Source organism: Zootoca vivipara, chromosome Z2, assembly GCF_965207765.1.
Source record: "Zootoca vivipara chromosome Z2, rZooViv2.hap1.1, whole genome shotgun sequence".
Lineage (NCBI taxonomy): Eukaryota > Metazoa > Chordata > Lepidosauria > Squamata > Lacertidae > Zootoca > Zootoca vivipara.
The window spans coordinates 29,830,250-29,854,955 of record NC_142585.1 but is presented as its reverse complement, the minus strand read 5'-3'; the positions used below and the strand labels follow the sequence as shown (position 1 = coordinate 29,854,955).

General features: G+C 45.1%; 1 protein-coding gene across 9 annotated transcripts in view; it reads right to left on the bottom strand.

The window, feature by feature from the left end:
• Positions 1-24,082, bottom strand: part of LOC118084441 (rho GTPase-activating protein 20) — a 95,987-nt gene extending 71,905 nt beyond the window's left edge. For 4 of the 9 annotated variants that reach the window (XM_088664688.1, XM_088664690.1, XM_060270633.2 and 1 more), the window contains exon 1: positions 18,644-18,924. Coding sequence is in view for 4 of the 9 variants with exons in the window: in XM_060270633.2 (XP_060126616.1) it covers positions 18,644-18,733 (90 nt within the window). In the remaining 5 variants the exon portion in view is untranslated. Of the gene's footprint in view, positions 1-15,340; positions 15,463-18,643; positions 18,934-24,063 lie in introns of those variants that run through there. The other 5 variants (XM_088664689.1, XM_088664691.1, XM_088664693.1 and 2 more) reach the window with 3 other exon arrangements.
• Between the last annotated feature and the right edge of the window lie 624 nt (positions 24,083-24,706).

Below are 24,706 nucleotides of genomic sequence, written 5' to 3'. Positions count from 1 at the left end.
GAAGTAAGCCCCTTTTGAGATGTGCATGCTCTGGAATCCTCCACAGTAGGCTTAGGTGCATATACCGTATGTGTCAATAAAAGCACATATCTTAAAGACACCACAGCAGGGGTCAGCAACCTTTTTCAGCCGTGGGCTAGTCTACCGTCCCTCAGATCATGTGGTGGGCCAGTCTATATTTTTTTGGGGGGGGGGGCGCGCGGAATGAACGGATTCCTATGCCCCACAAATAACCCAGAGATGCATTTTAAATAAAAGGACACATTCTACTCATGTAAAAACACGCTAATTCCCAGACTATCTGCAGGCCAGATTGAGAAGGCGATTGGGCCGCATCCAGCCCACAGGCCTTAGGTTGCCTACCCCTGCACTACAGTCTCTGCTGTGCCTGATTTCCAAATGAAACACAACTCCTGCGGGAGCCCCTAGAAATCTTGTCACTGCGAGGCAGAAATTGTGGGTGCCACATGACAATATTAACCAATATACTTTCTTGTTGTCCCCTCCTAAGAACACACAGAAATACTATGTAAGAGCCTTCCTTCCTTCCTTGTGCCCATGTCCCAATATGGAAAAGTTTAAATTTTAGGGTTTTTTGAGTTCTTAAATGTAATACTTTGCAAGCATTGTAATGATACTATGCATTTACCATAGTGTACGGTTTCTTTTATATTGGAGCCTGCTTTGAGAGACAAATGTTGAAGCTGCCACCTGGAAACAAATAACACAGAACCCAGAGCAACGGGGGAAGGGTGTTTTTAATGAGATCTGGCAATGGTTAGTCCAGGCAAGCTGGGGGGGGGGGAGAGCTGGGGGCATGGAAAAGAGAACAATGAATCCAACAGTGGCCACTCCTGGGGACCTAATTCCAGGGAGGGCTGTAGTCTTGTGTGGTGATTCCTCCCTATTGACGGTACTAATGGACAGTGGAAAGCTCTGAGGAACATTCTGCTTTACTATTAACTCGGCTGCAGGCTCACATATCTCCCCTCCCCCGCCCTTAGGGCTGGCCCATGCATGAGACAAAGTGAGGCGACCACCTCAGGTGGCAGGATCTACAGGGGCACCTGATCCTGCCTCTAAGGAATGCAATGCCCCCTGCCGCCGCCGCCACAGTGCCAGCAATGGCTGTGGTGCACTCCTTGGAGGCTGGATCTGCCGGTGTGATTCAGCGTGGGCCCCTTCCCCCACCCCCCACGCCATACTTCGATTCGCACTTCAGCCAAAAGGTAAGGTTGATTCGATTCCCTGCCTTGTTCCCAATGTTGATCTTTATTCCTCCCTTATTCCCGATGTTCCCTGCGGGGCGGGCGCCATTTTGTGGTTCACCTCAGGTGCCCACATGTATTGCGCTGGCTCTACCTGCCTTGAATGCAGAAGGCATTCAGCTCCCTTTTGGTAGGTCTGGGAGAGGCTCCTGCTTGAAACTCTGGGGAGCCGCCGCCCATCAGTATCGACAATACTGAGTTAGATAGATCAGTTTAAGGCAGATTCCTGTGTAGCTATGGACCACCAACTGGCACCAGTGGCCCTGCTGTGTGGAAATACATGCCAGAAACCTAAGGAGCACATGCACAGCCCAGAAAATTTGTAGCCAGTGCCAGAACTAAGTTCTCAAGTCATTTCACACAGACATACACCCACTTCTCTGCCATTCTGAGTCCATGTTTACACCATACATTTGAAGCGCTATTACGCCACTTTAAATCATCATGGTTGCCACCAAAGAATCCTAAGAAGTGAAGTTTGTTAAGGATGCCTAGAGACCCCTCTCCTATTCTTCTCACATAGCTACAATTCCCAGAGTTCCCTGAGAAGAGGGATTATTAAAGCACTCTGGGAACTGCAGTTCTAGGAGGGGAATGGGGGAGTTTTCTAACCACACTCAGCACCCTTAACATACTACAGTGCCCTGAATTCACTGGGGGAAGCCATAGCGGTTTAAAGTTGCACATTAGTGCTTTATCCTGTGCCTGTGGTGTTGACTCATTAATTGTGCACTTGAAGTGGATTTAGACTGAACCCAAATATAGACCGGCCCACCACATGTTCTGAGGGACGGTAGACCAGCCCAAGGCTGAAAAAGGTTGCTGACCCCTGATTTAGACCATTTCTAGATGGTGGATGGAGCATCCTCAAGCTGCCAGTAGCTAAATGAGACTTTGCTTCTATTGATACAGCCTAGAATTGCATTAGCTCTTTTTGGCAGTTGCACCACACTGCTGGCTCATGTGAAGCTTGTGGACTGCTAAGACTCCTAGATCTTTTTCACACGGACCGCTACAAAAGCCAGGCATGCCACATCCTATATTTGTGCATCTGGTTATTCCTGCCTCAGTGGGGAACCTGACATTTGTCTCTCTGTTGAGATTCATTTTGTTCATTGTGGCTCAGTTTCCAGTCTGCTAAGGTCAGCATGAATCTCAGTTCTACAGTATTAACTACCACAACCAATTTGGTGGCATCTGTCTGAGAGGAAAAGGTGCACAAACCACGGTGCATGTACAGTAAAGGATGCCTGGAGGGTCCATGAGAGCCCCCAGAAATTACCTAAGATTTTAAAACAAGCAACCCTTCTCTAGTCTAAAAGAAAAGAACACATGCAAATTGCCTCCCACTGTTTAATGCTTTTGTCCATCTTGCCTCTCTTTTCTTCCTTTGATAACACGAGGATCAGCTCTAAAAACAGGACAGCTCCCTCTCTCCTCTCCCAAACGCACTCACTTCAATGGAAAACACACACACACACACAAAGTTATATCATGGGGGGGGGGTGTTGATGAATCCTGGTGTTCTTTCGTTTTGTTTTTTGTTTTGCATTTTGTGTCTTGGTAGTGCTGCAAGCTTATACCCACCCTGCCTGATTTTTGGAGGGAGTAATTATTTTGGGCATTCAGTTTTGGAAAAATTTCCACTCATTTGTGTCAACACTATGTCTGTTTATTTCCTATCGGTCTGTTTATTTTCTACAAAGGTTTAAAAGAGGAAGGTTGTTGCAGGATTGAAAATGCACAGGAAGTAGACTATCTGTGGAAGGACCGTAGTTCAGTGGTAAAGCAACTGCTTTGCAAGCAGAAGGTCACAGGTTCCGTTCCCAACGTTCCCAATGGCCTCTCCAGGTAGGGCTGGGAGAGAACCCTGCTTGAAACCCTGCAAAGAGCTGCTGCTGGTCAGTGTAGACAGTACTGGGCTAGAGGAACCCAGTGGTCTGACTCAATATAAGGCAGCACCCTATGTTCCTATACTGTACTTCCTATCTTCTAACTCCTTCCCCACCACCCAGCACTGCTTTCAGAGACATCCCATACACCATCTCCTTGTTCCTGCTTTTCACCTCCACAACAGCCCATGGAATTCTGCCCCACTTCCTCCCAGCCTCCAAGCGAACCTTTAGAGAGAGAGTCATCAAGTGAAATTGACAATAAATTCATGGGAATGTGTATGTGTATACTGCTTCAGTCAGTGCATTATTAACTCCTGCGGAAGGTGGCAGACTCTTCCTCCATGGAGGTTTTTAAGCAGAGGCTGGATGGCCATCTATCATGGATGCTTTAGCTGAGATTCCTTGAGGTCCCTTCCAACTCTACAATTCTATGGTTCTACCGGTATGTGGTAATGCACATGGGCCTAGTTAGGTGTGTGTGTGTTTTAAGGGTTAGGCGATGTCAACTGATGACTTGTAACAGCAAGAGTTAAACAGAATACCTATGCTCAGGGACCCTAGAAAAATATGCTCAAAATTTCATACTACATAAGCGGTGGGAATACGCCTAAAAACAGCATCCCATGCTAAGTTCTCTCCCCTTGTCCTATAACTTGCAGGACCTAACACAAGAGTGTACCATTCCACCACCAGGATGCCTCAGGGGTGTATGACAGTGAAGCATTTGCACTGAGATCAATGCTTCTCTCTAGGTGTAAAGACGTCTGAAGCCCTTCAACCCATGAACTAGAAATTTAACTTTTAGCAGCATTGCCAGCTGTTTCTAATAACAACACCCACTTTGTATATAAATAAATAGCACCCCAGGCAGCTCCATAGAACTACTGGCAGCCGATTGTAATGTTCCCCTTAAGGGAAATGTTAAGTGGAAAAGGTCTTGTTTGTTGGCATACAATTTACAGGAAAGAGCCATATTTAAAACATGCTGCATTCATTCTTTTAAAGCAGGAGACAGACAATAGTATTTAAAGTTGGCTAAAAGTGGGGTTGGGAGAGAGATCATTTTCTATGTTGTACAGAGATACTTCCTTCCCACTACTGGCACACGTGCTCAAAGAGGTTTGGCAGGTTTCTGAATCCATGCAAAACCTTTTTGGAGCAGAGGTGAAAGAAGGAGGAACATCCACATCAGAAGCAGTCACCACTCTTTAAAAACCCCTTCCACCTCTAGGGTGGCGGAAGCTGTTGCCTCTCTTCAGACGTAGAGCAGACTCTTCCAAAAGGTTGTGTGTCAAGACACAGGGTTTAGTATGTTTATGTACGTCTTTTTTTAAACGAAATAAAGATTTTTTCAGGGTTTTTTTTAAAAAAGACACAGGGTTTTTGCAGACAGGGGATGTAAATGGGTACTGCATTGCAAAAGAGTCATCACAACCGACTTAAAAAAACAACCTACCAACTCATTGGATTTCCTCCAGAAAGGGCCAGCATTTTGATGCTAATAACATCAGGTGAGGATTCTGCAAAAAGGCACTTCAGTTGCTGCTGCTGCTGCTGCTGCTGCTGCTGCTGAATCCAGTTTATCAAAATTGCAAAGCTTTGATCGACTTAATGCCACAGTCACTATAAACTTTTTTCAACCAAGAAGCATGGCAGCTGACTGCTTATGGTGGCAGTTTGACAGGTTTGAGGCATGTCTATTTTGTGTGTTGCCCTTTGAGAAACCACAATGACCCCACTGGAATTAGTTACAGGTAGGTAGCCGTGTTGGTCTGACGCAGTCAAAACAAAATAAAAAAATCTTTCCAGTAGCACCTTTCCAGAAGCACCTCTTACTATGCATAAGGGTCTGGAGACTTCTGTTTCAGTGTATCTGAAGAAGTGTGCATGCACACGAAAGCTCATACCTATGACAAACTTAGTTGGTCTCTAAGGTGCTACAGGAAGGATTTTTTTTATTTTGTTCCCACTGGAATTAATAGGTGTAACACAGGGGTCCCCAGACTTACCGTGCAGTGGGCCGGAGGGCAGGGGAGTGCGCGCGCAGCGGGCCGGAGGGCGGGGGAGTGCGCGCCCGTGCGCATGCGCACACGCACACAGGCAGGGAAAAAATCACCGAAAATCGCTTGTGCGCATGCGTATGGGCCTCCCCCGACCCGGAAGTGCATCGGAAATGACCTCTTCTGGGTCGGGAGAGGCCCATACGCATGCGCACAAAGGATTTTCGGCGATTTTTTGCCGATTTTTAAGATCGTCGCTGCGCCATGCGCCGTAAGAGCAGGCGGCGGCAGCGGGCGGCGGGGGTCGTCGCGGGCCGGATTGGGAGGCCGATTGGGCCGCATCCGGCCCGGGGGCCGTAGTTTGGGGACCCCTGGTATAACAGGAGCAGATACAGTATATTGGAAGCCAGAAGTGCCTCCCAACACACACACCCCTTTTGCACTCCTCGTTAAATAAATCAAACTGGGTCCCAGCCTGCCTGGTGCCAGGGCATGGAGACTCTGAGCATCACAAAACTCAAGTACAGTACCTTGAAATGAAACACCATAGACAGTAATTTGCCATGCATGGTGCCAGAGCAGGCAGCCTCTGAGCCTACTTAGAGTGCCGTGCCAAAAGAAAAGAGGTATGTAGTTGTAAAGTTTTCTGCATGATTCAAGGGAACGAAACCACTGGACATACAGAGTGCTAACATAAGCACAGTGATATTAGTCTTCCGGTTTATCAATAAACTTATGGGGGTCGGGAAATTCAAAAAAAGTGTTGAGTGTTGAAAGGAGCGGGTGCGAAGGAACAAATGTACAATTTAGCCAAAGAGAACACACCTTCTGTGGGTACAAATGGCAATAATTTTAAAAATTCCCTGGTGGTCTAGTGGTTAGGATTCGGCGCTCTCACCTCCGCAGCCTGGGTTCAATTCCCGGTCAGGAAACGTGTTTTGCAAGACCCTGCCTTAAAAATGAACTGGGTGCAGGTTTTCCCCAAATATATACAGTAAATGACAATATTTAACAGTTGATCGTGCTGCCTGCATAGGCTGCAGGTAAGGGCACTTGCAAAGCAATGGCTACAAAAACACCTTTAGAAAACCCCAACCTGGGTGTGTATACACCACCTGGTGTGTGTATACTGGTGTGTGTATACACCACCTGAGGGAGAAAAGGTGCCAAGATGGAAGGCACCTTTGAGATGTGTGTCAGTACACAAGAGTTATGTGCTCACTGGTAAACCTTAAAAACTGCACCAAATATACTTTCACCACAAAATGGGGAGAGGGGAGAGAGAGGCAAAGGAACTGAAAGCAGTGCTCTGTACAGAATTTGGAAATAGGAAGGGGGAGGGGAAAGCAAAGATAAAAGCTTTCTAAGGCACAGCTCTACCGGTACTTCAGAAGCATAATCTTCAGGTAAAGTTGGAGCAAATTCCTGCAGTGAAGGGGGTGGACTAGATGACCATTTGGTCCCTTCCAACTCTACTCATCTATGAAATTCAGATGCAGAATTTTGGAAGCACCCCCACCTTTGGCATAGCTGCCAAGTTATCCCTTTTTTAAAGGGATTTTCCATTATGCTGAATAGGCTTCCTCGCGAGAAAAGGGAAAACTTGGCAGCTATGACCTTTGGTAAGCCGATCACCCTTGACCTCCCATTTGCAACTTGGCGCTAATAGTACTGGTGTACCTTACAGGATTGTTGTAAGATGACAGGATAATGTTAAGTGCTTTGGACATCTGAAAGCTACAGGTAAGTGCCAAGTAGTGGCATTATTAAGAAGGAATTTGGGCAGGTACAAACATGAGAAAAGCCACACCCTGCTCGCTTCCTTTCCCTCTGGCTAGTTTGTGTATGTGCCTTGACAAAGGATTGCCAACTGACTGGGGAAAACTGGATTGGCCAGGTCTTGATAATCACTTACCACCTGCTAATTTCTGTACAATGAATTGCTGTCGAAAAGCACTGGAGCAGAATGAAAAACTTAAGAAGTGTCTGTTGGATCAGGCCAATGGGCCATCTAGTCATCCATATATCCAACAAATACAGACACACAGCACCCTTCTCCATGGTATAGTGTGAAATTTGGCTTTCGGAATGGTCTTTAATACTCTACTTACCTGGTTTAAGGAGAGTATGCTGCACTGTTTGTTTTCCTTTGTATTTCCATCTCTATTATTGTGTTGACTTTTTTTGCTTCAATAACACTAATACTACTACGGTAATAAGGACTAACTTTTATCTTTTCCTACATTCAGTTTCCTTGGATGTCCACAAGTTCTAGAGTTATGAGACAGGTAGGAAAACTTTTCTCTAGCCATTTTTTCCTATGTCTTGCATTATTTTGTAAACTTCTAGCCTGTCACCTTTTAAGTGTTGAAGACATCCCTGTTTAGGGAAGCTTTTAATGTTTAATAAATTATTGTATTTTAATACTTCTGTTGGAAGCCGCCCAGAGTGGCTGGAGAAACCCAGCCAGATAGGCGGGGTATAAATAAATAAATAAATAAATAAATAATAAGTTCCCTCTGCTGTTCGGCTGCACACTTGGCCCAATCATTAGTCCTGTGAATTTAGCAAACAAGTGGCAAATTGCAGGTATGTCTGGGCCTGAGACCAATATGTAAAGAGATTCCCCCTCCTTGCCCTAAAACTTCCAAGATCTCTTGGAGATCATGCCTGCTTTATCTGCTACAACTGATTCAATGATCTAGCTGTAAAAGATGCAGGACCTAGCAGTTCCATGTGAAGGGGAGGCACAGAAAAGACAACTGCAAGCTCAGCCTGAAGCAGCCTGGACATAAAAACTATGGAAAATTGCAGTCAAACATAACTATGCATGCGTGCTAGTTAGTGCATGATGGGGTTAAGACAATAGAGCTGGATTCCTAGACTCAGCTAGGTCACGCCCCCTCTTCTCCAATGAGAGAGGAAATGAAGACTTTTCTTCCTGTTCCCTGACCACATGATGTTAATGGCCAAAGAAGACGTACCTAAGCAAGCTCCAAGCTTAGAGCACGTGTTTGAAGCAACCTTTCTGTATCTTCTATCCGAGTATTATGCCTGAGTTTTTCTTGCTGCTGCCTGGATACATGAATGAATACGACCTTTGGAATGTTTTGTAAGTACCGTAACTCATTTGAAGCTTACTTCAGTGTTATGACCAGTTCAGTGCTAAGAGGGGTAGGAAAGAGGGAAGCTCTGGATACAGCGAAGTGGTATAAAAGGGTGCAGTAACCTACATCCCTACATTATAATGCTGCTTGACTTTTGTGAGTTCAAAATCTGCTACTGGGGGATTTCTTCTGCTGGAGGGTGAGGTTAGCCTCACATTTTGAATCTAAGCACCCAGCTGATTCTTTTGCTATTCACCCTACACACATGGATCACAGGGATTCATGTTTCCCTCCCACAGAAGCTGTGAGGATTGATGTGCTTTTACCTTTACTATTCTTCCTTTCAGGAGGAGGGGGAATTTCATCCTTCCAAGCTTGTGTTTTTCAGCCTTCCTGTCCCCAGGTGTTGTTGACCTACGACTCCCACCATTCCCAGCCTCCTCAGCCAGGGACGGTGGGAATTGCAGTCCAACTAGGGACCCATGGCTGAAGGGACTGTTCTAAAGTGTTAGACATTTGCTACATCCTAAACGTCTGAGAGGAAACCACCCAGATGCCCACCATGGCTAAGTTCTCCTGAAGGTGGTTGACCCTGTGTCTGGGCAGAGCAACTCCAGACCTTAGTCCACTTTCACACTATCATATTCCCTTGCACTAAGAAAAAGCAGGGTAAAGTAGATCAATCTGGCTTCCCACGCACTGGGAATGTTTTTCTTTGCAGGGGCATCCAATGGCTTGAATCCCCTTCCCCAGATGTGCCACAGCTCAGATAAAAACTGACCCAGTGGACACATGCAGTGTACCCCCACTGTTTGTTTGGGAAGTATTGTACACATAGCCACAGTCCAAACCTATACTGTATCTGTCACGGTGTTTCTTACGAAATACTGTACTGTATTTTGATGTGTGCTGCCCAACACCCCGCCCAGCTTCTGAATTAATGAAAAGAACAGCCTAGCTGCGTTTGAAGCTGGTTCTACATTCCTGCTATGTTAGAGCCAAAATAATAATAAAAAGGGTACCAGCACTGATTTAAAAAAAAGAAATAAAGGAAGGACTCCGAGCATGTGCAGTTTTGCATTTTGAAGTCACTGAGATCATAGCACCATCATGGCTAAAGGAACAAAATGGGACATGCGTCCTTATGCTCTCAACACATTTCTTTGGGAATAATAATCAGCATTTTGTTGTAGAAAAGAAGACCGGTATGTTTTCCAATTAAAAATGATAAAATGAGCACCTATAACCATGCACATGGCCAAGTATCTGCCCCGTGGTATAAAATATTTTAAAGAAAGGATAAGCCAAAAGGAAGGATGCTACAGGGGTCAGTATCAGCCCTGGTATCTTCAACTGCCAGGCATGCCCACACCAGTAGGACTGCCATATGCCTGAATTTTCTTGGACATTACTGTGATTTCAAAGGCAGAATGCATGTCCTGGAGGAATTTCCTAAAGGTGGTGCTTTGTCCTGGATCTTAGGCAAGTAAAACAACAACTGAACAACAAAAACCTCAACAATTTTGGGGTTTTCCTAAAAAAAAAAGCTCAACAACCATGTGTGCTGCATCACCTGCCATGCGCATTTTGGGGGCCCAGGGCTGAAGGGCCCTGGACTTCTGTCCTTTGATCCAGCCCTACATACACCATAGCCACAGGGCACAGGGCCATTATTCGATGCTGCTTTTTCCTGTGTTTTTGCTCCAGCTGTTTGACAACAGAGGTGGTGCCACTAGCCTCCTTTGCTTGCTGTAAGCTGCCCTCTGGCCCCCGCCCCCTGCAACTGCAACTTGTCTCCTTGAAATGTTAAATTTCCTGGCTTCCGGTTGACCACGCCATCTTGCTCAGACGGGGGTCCGCACAGCGGAGCGGACCTCGGCGCTTCAGAGGTGGAGGGAATCGTTCCAGCGAAACGAAACCTCCTTAAAAGCCCCAAATCGTGCTTTTTGGGGACAGATTTTGCCTGGCGGCGCCAAAAGCGGGCTCTCTCCTCCCCGGATCGGCTTTGTTTAAGCCCCCGAGAGCGAGGAGCTGAACCGCGGCGGACAGGCTGACATTGCTGCTCTGAGAGTGCGAAGCTGCGAGTCTGGGAAGTGGAGGTGGCCAATTCTTCAAAGAACATTCAGCAAATGAATAGACTGTGAGTAATTTGGATTCTTTGGAATGTAAATTAAGGCAACAATTTGGACCTGGGAGAGAGGGGAAAAGAGGAAGCCACCCCCCCCCCCACGGTAACATAAGAGACAGTAAACAGAAACCCGAAGCCGTAAACAGAAGATTTTAACTTAAAAGGATTCCTCAAAGGCATCAAAGAGAATCTCCCCTAAATGCAGGGTAAAAGGGGAGAGAGACTGTTGTGATTGCCCTGCAGAATGAAGTTAAGACTAAGAAAGACCTTTCTTTTTCTCGGGAGCCGGCAGCCCAGAAAACCCAGTGAGCTGACCAGGATTTATAGTTAAATTTTATTTCTATCTTTATCTCTGGACTTTTTGGGAATTTTTTTTTGGTTTATATGCTTTTGAAATGTGAGTTCGAACTTTATTTTTAAGAATGCAGCCAGCTTGTTAAAATGGAGTCGAGAAAATAGACTGCGATCATATTCCACCCCATGTGACAAGTTTTGACCTTGACAGGACTGAACTATGTCAACAAAAAGGTACCCGCCTGAGTTTCAGCGGACTGTTTTGACCTTAATGTGGGAAACAAGAATAGAACTATGTCAAGAGGAGACACAACGGCTAGTGTTACAGCAACAACTCCAGATTGTGATGACAGAATATGATTTCCTAGAAGATGAAGCTTTTGAAACTGAAGAAGATGAATGTGAGAATGACAATGATGACGACTGTGATGATTTAACACAAAATGAAGCCCATCACGAAAAAAATGATGATTTTACTCTACAAAAAGTTGGATGGAGTGCCTCCCCTTCGAGGGGGGCACGACTGGATTTACTGGAACTCCAGAATGACCACAGGGAAGAAGGAAAAATTAAGCAGAGAAGAGAAGAAGCTCAGGGGTCTGATATGGAGGCCTGGATGGCAAAAGACTGCAAACAGGGGGTGGGGTGAAGGGAAAGTGAAGTGGTGATTGTAAGGATGGGTTAATAGGACTATAACTGGACTGCTGACTATGGAACTTGCTGGATTGGAGGGGTGGAGCAGGTACTCGGGGGGAGTAAGGTTAGTTTGGGAATAGTTATAGGTTTAAAAAGTGAATTGATTCTGGAAAAAGGTGAAAATATGGAGGCCTATAGAGGGGTAAAAATTAGGCACGGGAAGAAAAAATGGGAGTTTGATTTCTCAGTGATTGGACAATAGGCGAAAATGATAATAGTTTAAAAGTGGTATAAGATATAAAGGTGTATGTTATAAAATATGAACTATGAAACTGTTGAAGATGATAAATAAGGGAGGAAAACCGGGGAAGGGTGGGAGGGTGGGGAAGCCCACAAAATATGGTTTAACAATTATGAATTTAACAATTATGATGAATTTTTTTTTTGTCTTTTTTCCTTTTTGTCTTTTTTTTTCCTCTTCTCTTTTTTCTCTTTTTCTTTTTTTGTATTTTTTTTTTTTTTGGTATGACAATAGATGGTTGGATGGATGAACTCCTGCGTACTGCCCTGGTTCACTGGAGCTCCCTGGTGGCAGGGGGGGGCTTGGGGGGCAGGGGAGGGGGAGGAGGACAGAAACCCAATCATAAAATGGACCACTTCTGACTGATCACCTGCGTGGGATACTTCTGTGGCAGGGGAGGACCCATGGAGGGGGGTGGGAAGAAGGTGGAAAAGGTGTTTATGTATGTACCATTTTTTGTAATTTGTAAAAACCAATAAAAATTATGTTAAAAAAAAAAAAAGAAATGTTAAATTTCCTGACACCAGAGTTTTTCCTGACACCATTCAGATGCAGAAAATACTGTGGTAGTTTTCTAACATTCCTTTCACGCTGCAGTACTCTAACTGTTGTGTTATGGAACTGATGCTTTTTGACTGATCGGCTGGCACGTGGTGCTTTATTTCATTCACACCAGTGGGTGTGGTGTGGCGCAACATGGCACTACATCACTGGGCAATGCTGCCACCCCTATTTCTGCACATACCGTACTTGCTTCTGTTTCCCCATGTCCCCCCTCCCCCCATGAAAGCAGCAGGAAAGGACTGCATGCCGGATTAGAGCATGGCATTTTATCACATTACCCTTCACCATTTTCTGGGTCGATGAGGTTGCAAATCCCCCCCCCCCGAAAGAAATCAGTCCTAAACTTCCACTATATTCTGCTAGGTTTCCAGAACCATCAGGGATAATGGGAGTTGGGAGTCAACATTTGGCTCTAAAGTTTTACATATACTGTATATATTAAATACCAGGTCTTCATTGATCAGGCTGTTAATGACCCACCTTGCAATGTAGTTCGGGCTTGTAATAGACCAAGCTCCTTCTTTTTCTTAAGCCATTAAGAAGTCATTCTGAAAACCCATGAGCAGAGCCACACACACTCAGAACCTTCTCCCTATCTAAGTACTTACCAAAGTAACATGATAGGGAGAAGAAGGACATTGACTGGGAAAGCAAGTTACTATGGGTTATTGCTGCAGTGCCGCCCAGACATATTCTTTGCCGTATGTCCCATTATGGGAAGGCAAGATTCAGCCAGCAGCCCTTGGCTTGCATTGAAACTGACCAGTTGCAGCCTAGATGCAACAGGCAGTAGCAGAGAATGAATCATTTAGTGCTTTTTATATTGCAATCTACTGTAGCCTGAGATCTACAGTACAGATAAAGTATACAAATTTAAATAATTTGGAAATAAACAAGGGAACTGGGATAGACTGCTGTGTGAATGCGGCCCATGTCACTCCAGGGATATTCTGGGGGTTGGCAGGGAAACGGCAGCTGCAAGACAGGGGAAAGTGGCTCAGGAGATATGGTGCTATTCAGTCAGGCATTCGCATGGCATAGCTTCTGTAGTGTGCCGAAGATGCGCCTCTTTTTCAAGGGGGCCCACCCTATTCTTCTGATTGCAAATAAAATAAATATTTGCCACCAGCAACCATTTACCAAGAGGAAAGGAGTTCAGGGTGTTACTGTTACACAACTTAGGCCCAAGCTATTTGAAATGCGTTATTCCCTCATAGGAACCTGCCTGGGTTCCCTTCTCTCAGTCCCACAACCCACCCATCAGGCACACTTCATGGGGGCCCAGGACCTGGGAGACTTATCTGTGATGGCTGCTCCCAGGCAACTTTGGAACTCCCTCCCTAGAAAAGTTAGACTGGCTCCCTCCTTGCTGCCCTGCTGGCAAGTGAAGTCCTTCTTTTGAGAACTGAAATGAATGAAAGGGCTGTCACCATGCTGGTTTTATGGTAATAATCTGTATATTTCTAATAAGATAGTGTATGTGTATAAAGTTTTAATTATATCAATGTTTAATTTTATTATTATTATTGGTGCCCCCCTGTTTTTAGTGGTTCTTGTTTTTATCTGTTAGCCACCCTGAACCCTGTCAGGGCAAAAGGTGGGGTCTAAATAAATGACTACGATAATGATAATATTAGTAATAACATTTGCGCCACCATGCTGAATTCCACACCTTTCTGAAAAATCACCAAAATGACCCTCCACCTGAGACTGGGCTGCAAAAATGAAGGAGCAGAGATGGGGATTTTGTAACTACCCTAGTGTAAATCTTTCTGGGCAGGGGGGCGGGGACGGACCTTTCATATCCGCACTGGTATGCAGGAATGGGCTCGAAGGGAGCAATAATATTCAGAGTAAGGATCATAGATCATAGAATTGTAGAATTGGAAGGGACCCTGAGAGTCCAACCCTCCGCAATGCAGGTATAGGCAGCTGTCCCATACGGGGATTGAACCTGCAACCTTGGCGTTATCAGCATCACACTCTAACCAACTGAGCTATCCAAGCTATGACCAATCTATTTAGAAGTAGCTCCCCTTTCACACAAAGCTTAAATATTTCTGAAACTTCTCACTTTGGCATGGCAAGAGAAGAAGGGAGGGCAGCCAACCTTGTGCTCTGGACAGACTGGGGGCACCTGGTGAAAGGAGAAAACCTCAAGTGGGAAGCACTGTGTCTCCTCTGACCAATGTGGTTCCCAAACTTTTTGGGCCACTGTCCCCTGGTTCCCTGAAATCATCCCCAGTGCCCCCTACCCTGTCAAAGCATTATCTAGAATAGCACTTTGCATGACCCACTAAGGAGGATGCTAGCACAGTAAAATTCAGAAGTAAAGGTAAAGGGACCCCTGACCATTAGGTCCAGTTGCGGACGACCCTGGGGTTGCAGCGCTCATCTCGCTTTACTAGCCGAGGGAGCCGGCGTACAGTTTCTGGGTTAAGTGGCCAGCGTGACTAAGCTGCTTCTGGCGAACCAGAGCAGCGCACGGAAACACAGTTTACCTTCCCGCCGGAGATACCTATTTATCTACTTGCACTTTGACATGCTTTTGAACTGCTAGGTTGGCAGGAGCTGGGACCGAACAACGGGAGCTCACCCCATTGCGGGGATTCGAACCGCCGACCTTCTGATCGGCAAGCCCTAGGCTCTGTGGTTTAACCCACAGCGCCACCCGCGTCCCTTAAAATTCAGAAGAATAAGAATTAATTGCACACTTATTCAAAATATAAACATATGTAAAAATAAACTGCCAACCTAGCAGTTCGAAAGCACGTCAAAGTGCAAGTAGATAAATAGGAACCGCTACAGCGGGAAGGTAAACGGCATTTCCATGTGCTGCTCTGGTTTGCCACAAGCGGCTTTGTCATGCTGGCCACATGACCTGGAAGCTATACGCCGGCTCCCTTGGCCAATAATGCGAGATGAGTGCGCAACCCCAGAGTCGGTCACGACTGGACCTAATGGTCAGGGGTCCCTTTACCTTTACCTTTAAAAATAAACATATGCTCTGATGTAACCTTGTAGCTTAGAAAAATATATATATGGCAAAGAGTATTGCATAAAAGTATTTTTTTACATATTCCTACTAACAAAAACATAAGGGGGAAGCAAATTTGCAGCACAAAATATTAATATATAACGACTTACCAAATATGCACAAACCTTCACCTGGATGGGGATGGAGTGTCCTAGTCAGACTCTCTGACCACTGCACCACTCTGGCTAATAAGACTAAATAAATAAATGCCTGCAGCTGGAAGAGGTGGAGAGTGACAGGGGCAGTCACTGGGAAGGGAAGTGCCTTTGCATGGTAGTGTATGGCAGTAGTCCCCAAACTGGATGGTACCTCCCCCTGGAGGACAGTGGGTGTACCTACAGGAGAGCTAAGAGTCAAGGGGGCAGCAGGTGGGCGTTGGAGATGAGCCCCTCTGAGAGCCCTTATTGCTTATTTACAATATACCAAGTTGGATTCTGGCGCAAAACACCTTCCTCACTTTGTATTAAGGTTTTGCTGCTCATATCGATTTCAAATCTATTTCCTTTGGTCACATTTGTTTGTATTGGCAATTCTGAGTTGTTATAAGGTACCCAATTATTGGTAAGCTATTGGCTTTCTTATAAATTAGGTACCATTTATCTGTGGTAGGTGACGCTCCATCCCCATTCAGCTACAATGCTCACTGGGTGACCAGGGTTGTTGACATATAGTGGCTATGGACAGTAATGTATGGCACTTATTATTATTATTATTATTATTATTATTATTATTATTAAAAACACATTTATTCAAAAGTTACATTTCAGCTTTGTCCACTGCCATAATCCTACAGAACAATTACTCCAAACCTCAATCCCTCATCGCTGTCATGTTGGCTCGCCAAATACCCTCAGTAGGGACCCATTTACTGATCTGGTATACTGTACTAGACATTTTCAATCAATATATCACTTCCACAGACACCTCTGTAATGATTATGGCATTGAAATATCCCATTCTTCTTCAATAAAAGAGAAAAAGGGAGATCAAATTGTGTCAAAGGTATCTTTTTGGAGATGGCCTTGATTATTCACCAGTGATATGTGAGGCATTCTGATAGAGCAATGTTCCAGATGTTATTAACCCAAACCCATAGCTCCCAAGTTTTCCCTTTTCTCACGAGGAAGCCTATTCAGCATAAGGGAATTTCCCTTTAAAAAAGGGAGAACTTGGCAGCTATGCCCAAACCACTATTGGTATATTAGAAGTTTCCTTCCATCATTGGGCAATAACTAGCCTAGCTTGAGGAAGGAAATTAATTCTTTAGATTTAAGGGTAGAATTTGGGGTCAGATCCAGTGATAGTCAGGCAAGTGCCGAATTAGAGGAGACTTAAGATTGTTTAGTGGTTTTGGAGGTCAGATAAAAGGCTTTCCCCCAAAAGGCATGAACCACATGCTGTTAAACTCCCACATGAAAATAGGAACCTCATTCTCCACAACCTTGGGGGCTGGCCATGGCCTCTCAGTCTAACCCACCTCACAATATTGTTGTGGGGATTTAAATGATGAGGAAGACCATGTATGCCACCCTGAGCTCCTCAGAGGAAAGGTGAGGGATTTTATAGCATCTAAAGTAGCATCAGGTAATAGGATAATTTCTCCTGCAAGTACACCTGCTGTTTCTCACCACCACCACCTGCTACAGCATTCAGTTCTGTAACATTAGCAGACAAAACAGTATCACAACAGTATCACAACAGTATAAAAAACAGCAGCCTTGGTTGACAGAAATTCACCTCACCGTGAAATTGGGCACCTCTACAAGTGGAAGGCAGCAGCTGGCGTAGGTCTACCTAAGCTTTGGAGGGCTCATGCTTCAAGCATCAAGTAAGCTGGTCTGGAGCAACTGAGCATCTTCTTTGCCAGGCATTTCCTACCCAGTGGGTATAAGCTGTCCACTTACTCATCACTCCAGGAGAGGAAATGCATCACCATGTGCTAATTTATATTTATACTGCAAATGATTACTATAATTTAAACAGAAATGCACATATCCATCTCTGCTTAGTCTGCTGCCAAGGTCCTAACTGTTGGTGGACAACTTGCTCTCCCTTCTTAGGATTCTCTGCTGTTAAACCAGACAGCTAATCAAATACAGTACTCTCTTCTGGGAATGTAGGACACATGGGCACCCTAAGTAGGTGTCCCCTTGAAACATTTGAATGAAGAATTCAAGTAGAATAAAGTCATGGTCTTAACCATCCAGGTTAGCAACAAAGCTCCCAACAGCTTCACACAAAATGCCTCTTTACGCTTTGCAATTTTCAGGTGTCCACTTAAACAGAAGAATGGAAGAAGAGCTCTTCTGGATCAGACAAGTGGCCCATCTAGTCTAGCATCCAGTGGCCAACCAGATGCCTGTGGGAAACCAGCAAGCAGCACCTGAGCACAAGAGCCCGCTCCCCTCCTGTAGTCTCCAGCAACTGGTATTCAGAAGAATTACTGCTTCTGACCAGAGCATAGTCCCCATGTAGCTACTGATAGTCTTAGAGAGTCTTCAGAATGTGAACTGTCAGTGTGACAGACAGGTGCTTTAAAATATGCATATTGGACAGATACACTCTTCCAGGAGTAGAGAACTGGCTGTGGGTTGAATATAAATCTGGGTTTATATTGCCCAAGGAATGTGTGAAATGGCCCTGAAATGTTAAGCCATGAATCAGTCTGTGATTATATTATTCAGTCTTGGTAAACCACAAACAAATTTATGGAATTCTGCCTAATGGGTGTGCTGAGCAAATATTGTCTAACAGATAAGAGCCTGCTGGATTGGACCAATGGCCCATCTAGTCCAGCATTCTGTTCTCACAGGGGCCAATCAAATGCCCCAATGGAATGCCCTAGGGCAACTCTTGCCCCTGTGGTTTCCAGTAACTGGTATTCAGAAGCCCTGCAAAGTGGTAGACCTATCTGTTTTGGCATGTGCCTGATATACAGCATGCACAAGAACGGCACACAGAGAACCGTTGTATAAGCATGTGCTCTGCGCACAGAGATGTGTTGGCTGCTGAGAGGAAAGTGTGTTGGACAGGTCTAGTGGTTACACACTGTCTAGCTAAGCACGGAAAGTTAATCCCGGTGCGGGGAAATATGTTTGGTTGGAGGAAGCAGCTGCGGGTTCAGCAGATTCTGCGGTACGATCAAGTAAAAGAAAATAAGCAAGGATTCAAGAGCGGCTCATCAGGAGAAGCTGGCGGAGAAATGAGCACACGAGCAATAAATAGAAGGGAAGGGGAAGGAAAACAAATTGGAAAAAGTGAAACCTCCAGGAAGGAATGTGGGGACGAGCCGTTCCAGCCCGGACAGAGAGGTAACTTCTCTAGACACATGGAACAGCCAGCCCAGCTGTACCTCTTGACACAGACTCTCTCTGCACCTTCAGCCTCCTTTCACACACCAATCAAGTACTTGCCTTGCTCCACTCCTGGGTGGGAGGACAGGCTCCCAAATCCTGCTCACTCTGCCCCTGTGGTGACAAGCTGGCTTTCTGCTGGGGAGTCATCCTGAGGAGGACCGGTGGTCAGCCAGGGCTGCTGCTGCTGCTGCAGGCACATTCAACCACCATCAGCAGAAGGCTGGAGAAGCCTTGTCGTGGTCCAGATGGACTCTGTATATCCTTGGGCAAAGCTGCTGACGTGCTTGGACGTCCAGGCCCAGAGCTAGAGGCTGAGTGACTGGAGCAAGTTAGCATTGCCTGCCTGCTTTTCCTCATCAGCCAAGAGAGGAAAAAGGGGGGGGGGAGTTTGCACAAACCGAGTAGCTCCTCCTCATACTGCCTAAATATGGACATTTGCTCATATGCTGTGATCCATCCTGGAAGCAGTAACTGCTAAGCAGCTGCCTTCACGGGATAAAGTGAGCATTAAGAGAGAGCTGGAAGGAGGCAGAAACAGTCACCCTAGCAGGACCATCCTTGTGATGAAGGCTATCAGGCGCTGAAATGAATAATGTCAGGGGGATCCAGACCCAGGAGCAATGCCATATTTTTAGGAGGGCCAAGGAAGACCCAGGAGGTGCCAAGAAAGATTACGAAGGGTACTGGAGTGAAACTGGAGTCCCTGCACCATTTTGTGATGATTTGGCTTGTTTTTTAAAAACCTTTTAAAATTACCCTACTGGGCACTGTCCTGCTTAAAAGCAGTATTGCTGGAACTCCCTGCCTATTGATATTCAGCAGGCACCTTAACTGTATTCTTTTTGGCACCTGTTGAAAACACTTTTTGTTTAGACAAGCCTACCTAGATGTTTAGAAAGCTGATGTGAGTTTCAACCTGTTTTCAGTCTATTGCTATTTTAATTTTTGAATCATAGAATGGTAGAGTAGGAAGAGACTTTGAGGGTCATCTAGTCCAAATTCTCTCAACCTTTTTCCAGCTGTGGCCCCCTTCTGAACTTTTTTCCTTTCTGTGCCACCACCCCCTCCCCCGTCCTACAAAGGCAGTTATTAAGAAAGGTAGTTTTGTTTGTAAATAGAACATGCTTTACTTACAATTTTTATAATTTATACAAAATACAATTACATAAAAACTTATACTTTTAAGTATTTCTCTACCTTGTTCTTGAGGACCAGAGACAAGCTTTTTTTATATTGGGTTCTATCTCTGTGAGGGATAACCGATGATCATCTCTGTCCATTGAGGCGATTCCGTGTTAGGCCGGGCAAATAATTCACACTACTGAAACCTGATTCTACCAAATACGAAGTAGGAAATGCCATGAAAAACAATTTTGCTTTATCCCAAAGTGGGAGGGAGAAGGAAACGGAAGCAACGTTGCCATAGGGTGTGTGTGGTGATCCATCCACTGGGAACCACAGTCACTTCTCGGTTCACTCCACTTCTCTGCTTTCTGTTTGTTTCACTTCACTTCTCTTTTTTCTTTTCTTTTTTCTTTTCTCGGTCACTTCTCTGTCTTCTTCACTTCTCACTTCCCTCTGTGGCCCCCAGTCTCCTGCCGTGACCCCCCAGTTACACAATTTTCACCTGCGCCCCCCTGGAATATCCTGGGGACCCCTAGGTGACCACACACGAATCCCCCAGTTGAGAAACACTGATTTGGCCAAACCCCTGCAACGCACACCAGACCCTGCTTAGCTTTGCAAATGTGCTAGCACAGGGGTGGCCAACTCCCAAGCGATTGCGATCTACTTACAGAGTTAAAAACTGGTAGTGATCTACCCCCTTTTTGGGGGTTCGGGTCAAAGTTGTTGAGTTTTTTTCAGGGAGGAGGTAAAATGTTGAGCTTTTTTAGGGGAGCCACAGTTGTTCACCTTCTTTGGGGGGGGAGCCAATGATCTGCCAGTGATCTACCACAGATGTCCAGTGATCTACCGGTAGATCACGATCTACCTGTTGGACATGCCTGTAAGCAGTTTTATTGCTGCACCACTAGGAGGTGGTGTTGCTAATTCTCCTTATCGATTATTTTAGAGTCAGCAGTCTTTAGACACCTTTGAGGGCTTTCGTTTTTTAAAAAAAAACAACAACCAAGCGGTGTATAAATCTTACAAAATAAATAAATAAATAAACCTTATCAGTTTGAAATTAAATTGGATCTTGAGCATTGGATCAGGAGTCAAACTGCACCTCTGCCATGTGGCTTGAGGCTTGCCTCCATCTGCAACATGGGGGTATAATGATACTGACCTGCCTTACACGGCTGTTGTTACATGGCATGCTTTGTTTATTCTAAATGACTATGTAAAGCCTGAACAAGAAGGGGGAAAACAGGCTATGCCCACAGAGCTGCTCTCTCACCTCTACTAGCAAACATTATAATTATTAGTTACGTGTTTGTGCCACCGTTCCTTAATGAGTCCAGGGCAGAATGTTTTGGGGCGGGCCTTCGCCAGAAACCGCTGCCCCCATGTGGTGAGCCACATAAATGCAACAGCTCAGTAAGGAATGGTCCAGATCTGGGCCTGACTCTGCCCACCCAGGTTGGCCATTGGCTTTCCCTGGGCCCTAAGGGATTAAATGGCTTGCAGGTGATCTGGGTTCCAAGGTGGCATGGGCTTCCCTTGCTTGCTGAGCCTAACTCCTGGTTGTCCTTATTTGTTTATGTCATAAAATTGATACATTCTTTGATTAAGGGAGTTGCGTATATTTAGCCCGGGTATGAGGACTCTGAGAGGAGATATGATAGCCACCTTCAAATATCTGAAGGACTGTCACATGGAAGATGGAGCAAGCTTCTTTTCTCCTGCTCTGGAGGATAGGACTCAAACCAATGGCTTCAAGTTACAAGAAAGGAGATTCTGACTAAACAGCAAGAACTTTTTGACAGTAAGAGCTGTTTGACAGTGGAACAGACTTCATTGGAAGGTGATAAACTCTCCTTCGTTGGAGGTTTTTTAGCTGAGGTTGGATGGCCACCTGTCATGTGTGCTGTAGTTAAGATTTCTGCACTTAAGGGGGTTGGACTAGACGACCCCCTGCAGAGTTGGAAGGTACACCCAAGGGTCATCTAGTCCAACCCCCTGCAATGCAGGAATCACAGCTTAAGAATTCCTGTCAGGTGGCCATCCAACCTTGGTTTAAAAACCTCCAACGAAGGAGAGTCTGCCACCTTCCAAAGTCACCTCCATTCCATTGTCAAACAGCTCTTGTTGTGAGAAAGTTCTTCCTAATGTTTCCTGTAATTTGAATTGATTGGTTTGGTTCTTTGTCTCACTGTGGTAGCTGGTAAGGGCACAGAACCATGGGCGTAGTGAGGATTCGTGTTCTGGGGTGATGTGGTAGTGGAGGTCAGGACATCCACCTGCCATCGCCCCCTGTCTGGCTCTCTCTAGCAGATTCGGAATGAAATGCCTCAACAACAGTTTTAAACTATTCTTTTGCCCCCAAGTGCTCAGAAAAATCCTATCAAAATCTTCAGTCATTTGAAAACTAGGAAGTTAAATAAAACAATTAGCACCAGGGAGTACCTTTCATGTGTATATTTTCAGGTGTATATTTTGTGAAATTACAAGGAACAATTATTTTAAAATATATATATATATAAACTAAAGCATGTTTTCTTGGATTTGCTGAAAACCTTTTTAGCACTTCTTTCTCAAATTCCTCCCTTTTTTCCAATGCAGTTTTTTTCTGTGCATACTCAGTAACCAAAGCCCATTGAGATGCTCCCCTGTCATCATTCTCACTAGGTCTTTACTTTCTGTAAGGCACTGAATGACTGCTCTACAGTACAAATGGTGCACGTAGCTGAGCACATGGGCATAGCCAACATTTCTGTTGGGGGGGACGGGACCTCAGTTAGTTAAGATATTTTACTGATTTAACTTGATGGGGCGGCAGCTGCCCCTCCTTGCCCCCCTTAGCCACAGCCATGACTGAGCAAGAGAGATGAGCAGAGGCTTTTTGTGGTAGGGCAAAAGATTTCCACTTCCTTTACTAGGTCTGCTATGTTCAGCCTTCTTAAATGCTCTTTGCTGGGTCTCTTCTCCTTCCACATGGTCTATCATAGTTCAGCTTTGGAGTTGAAGTTGGGGCTGCATTGAAAGCACTCACTTAACTGAGGTTCTGCCCCCCCCCCCCAGCAGAAGCCTGCCCCACGTAATGAAATCACGTATTTCTACCCGTGATTCCCCCCCCCCCAAAAAAACCCTCTAACAAAAATCCTATGCCTGTGCCAGCTGCCCTACCCGCCTGGCTACACCATTTTGTAATGATTTAGCTTGTTGTTGTTTTTTGTTTGTTTTTTAAACCTTTTAAAATTACCCTACTAGGCACTGTCCCGCTTAAAAGCAGTATTGCTGGAACTCCCTGCCTATTGCTAGGTACCTTAACTGTATTTTTTTGGCACCTGTTGAAAACACTTTTTGTTTAGACAAGCCTACCTAGATGTTTAGAAAGCTGATGTGAGTTTCACCCTCCTCTCACCTGACTCCAAGCTGTTTGATGGCCAGGAATCACTACCTGGCAAAGAACGATTCCCATTTCCCACTGAAGCTGCTGGGATTTGGATAAAGCCCTGAAGATTGTCAAAAAACCCCCAAGGTCCAAGAGGTTTGCAAAGCCACAAGTGCTGCTTTCCCCCATCCTTCCTGCCAACAGCACCCCCCAGTCCCCCCGCCAAACTGCTTTCACCGCTGCACATTTCAGGCATTAGGAAACCAACCTGGTCTTCATTAAAGGAACGAAGTCTCCTCCAGCAACTTCAGCCAAGTCGTTCCCTGACAGTATACTTTCCAGATAAACTCAAGATGTGAAAGCAGAATTGGATGGGGGCGGAGGAAGGAAAAGAATAAATCTTACCACTGATAAAGAAGAAGCATGGGGGGGGGGAACCAGAGAAACTAGCACAAGTGTTATTTGGAAGCAAAAAAGTTGGTTGTCCCAACTCCCTGCTTCTCTCCCTCCTGAAAAGAGTCTCCCACATGTTCTCAGACTGGTTTAACCACCAGTCTCTCTTCCCAGAGAACTTTGGGAACTGATGCTCTGAGAACTGAGAGGAATAGCAGTCTCCTAACAACACTCAGAAACATTTATACACCACCCACCACCCTATTTAGGATTTCAGAGGCATGAACAGCTAATTATATCCCAGTACAAGCACAATAATAAAACTAATAAAAACCCTTAAAACAAAGAAAATTACAATATGCTAAATTTCCCTAAATGGGGTTGCCTTTGCCAACAGACCATTCTTTACAAAGTTCATTGTTTGGCAACAGTGGTCGGTTCAAACCCTCACGGGGAAGCAGATAGTTAGGAGTGTTCCTGAGTGGGAAATTCACAGCAAAATTTCCTGATTTCAATCTCCTTTTCATATAGTGAGAGGCACCTTCTGCATCCTGAGAGAAGAAGCAAGTTTTTAAGGTGGACATACCCGGAGGTGCAGCATTTTGGAGAGTGGGTTCCTATAGGAGTGGCTCTGTGAAGAATCTGCTTCCAGTTCTTTGGAACTGTCTGGCTTCTTCAGGGGGCTCTTTGGTGTATATCTGTAAGCAAAGAAAGCACACGTCTCAGTAATTTGGATATTAATCTTAATAATCTGGATTGCTGGTGTTCAAGGGTTTTTGCAAAATGCACTCCTTGAAAAGATTTCTCACAAACTAAAAGCATCTAAAGGGTAGAGCTTGAATGACCCCCCCCCCCAATATAGGGTATGGTATTATTTCTTACACAGATATTGAGGTAGATGGTCACTCAGGGCTCATCCATACTTCTGCTTGTTCCGTTCCTAGAAAGCATGGGTCTGAACAGTTTTCCCCTTGCCCTGTTCCTTTCCTAGGGAAAACCTGCTCTTTAACTTTAATCTTGAGTGCTAAAAGTTGGGTTTCCCCAGGGGAAAGTGACAGAGCAAGTGAAAGTCTGGTTGAGTCCAGTATTTGTGGCACCAGTATATGAAAATGCCTGACTCAAATTTAAGACTATATAGAACCTTTATTCTCAATAACGATGGAACTCACAAGTGGATAATACTTTAATAAATTTTTATTATTCATAAAAGGGGATTTTGTATGAATGCT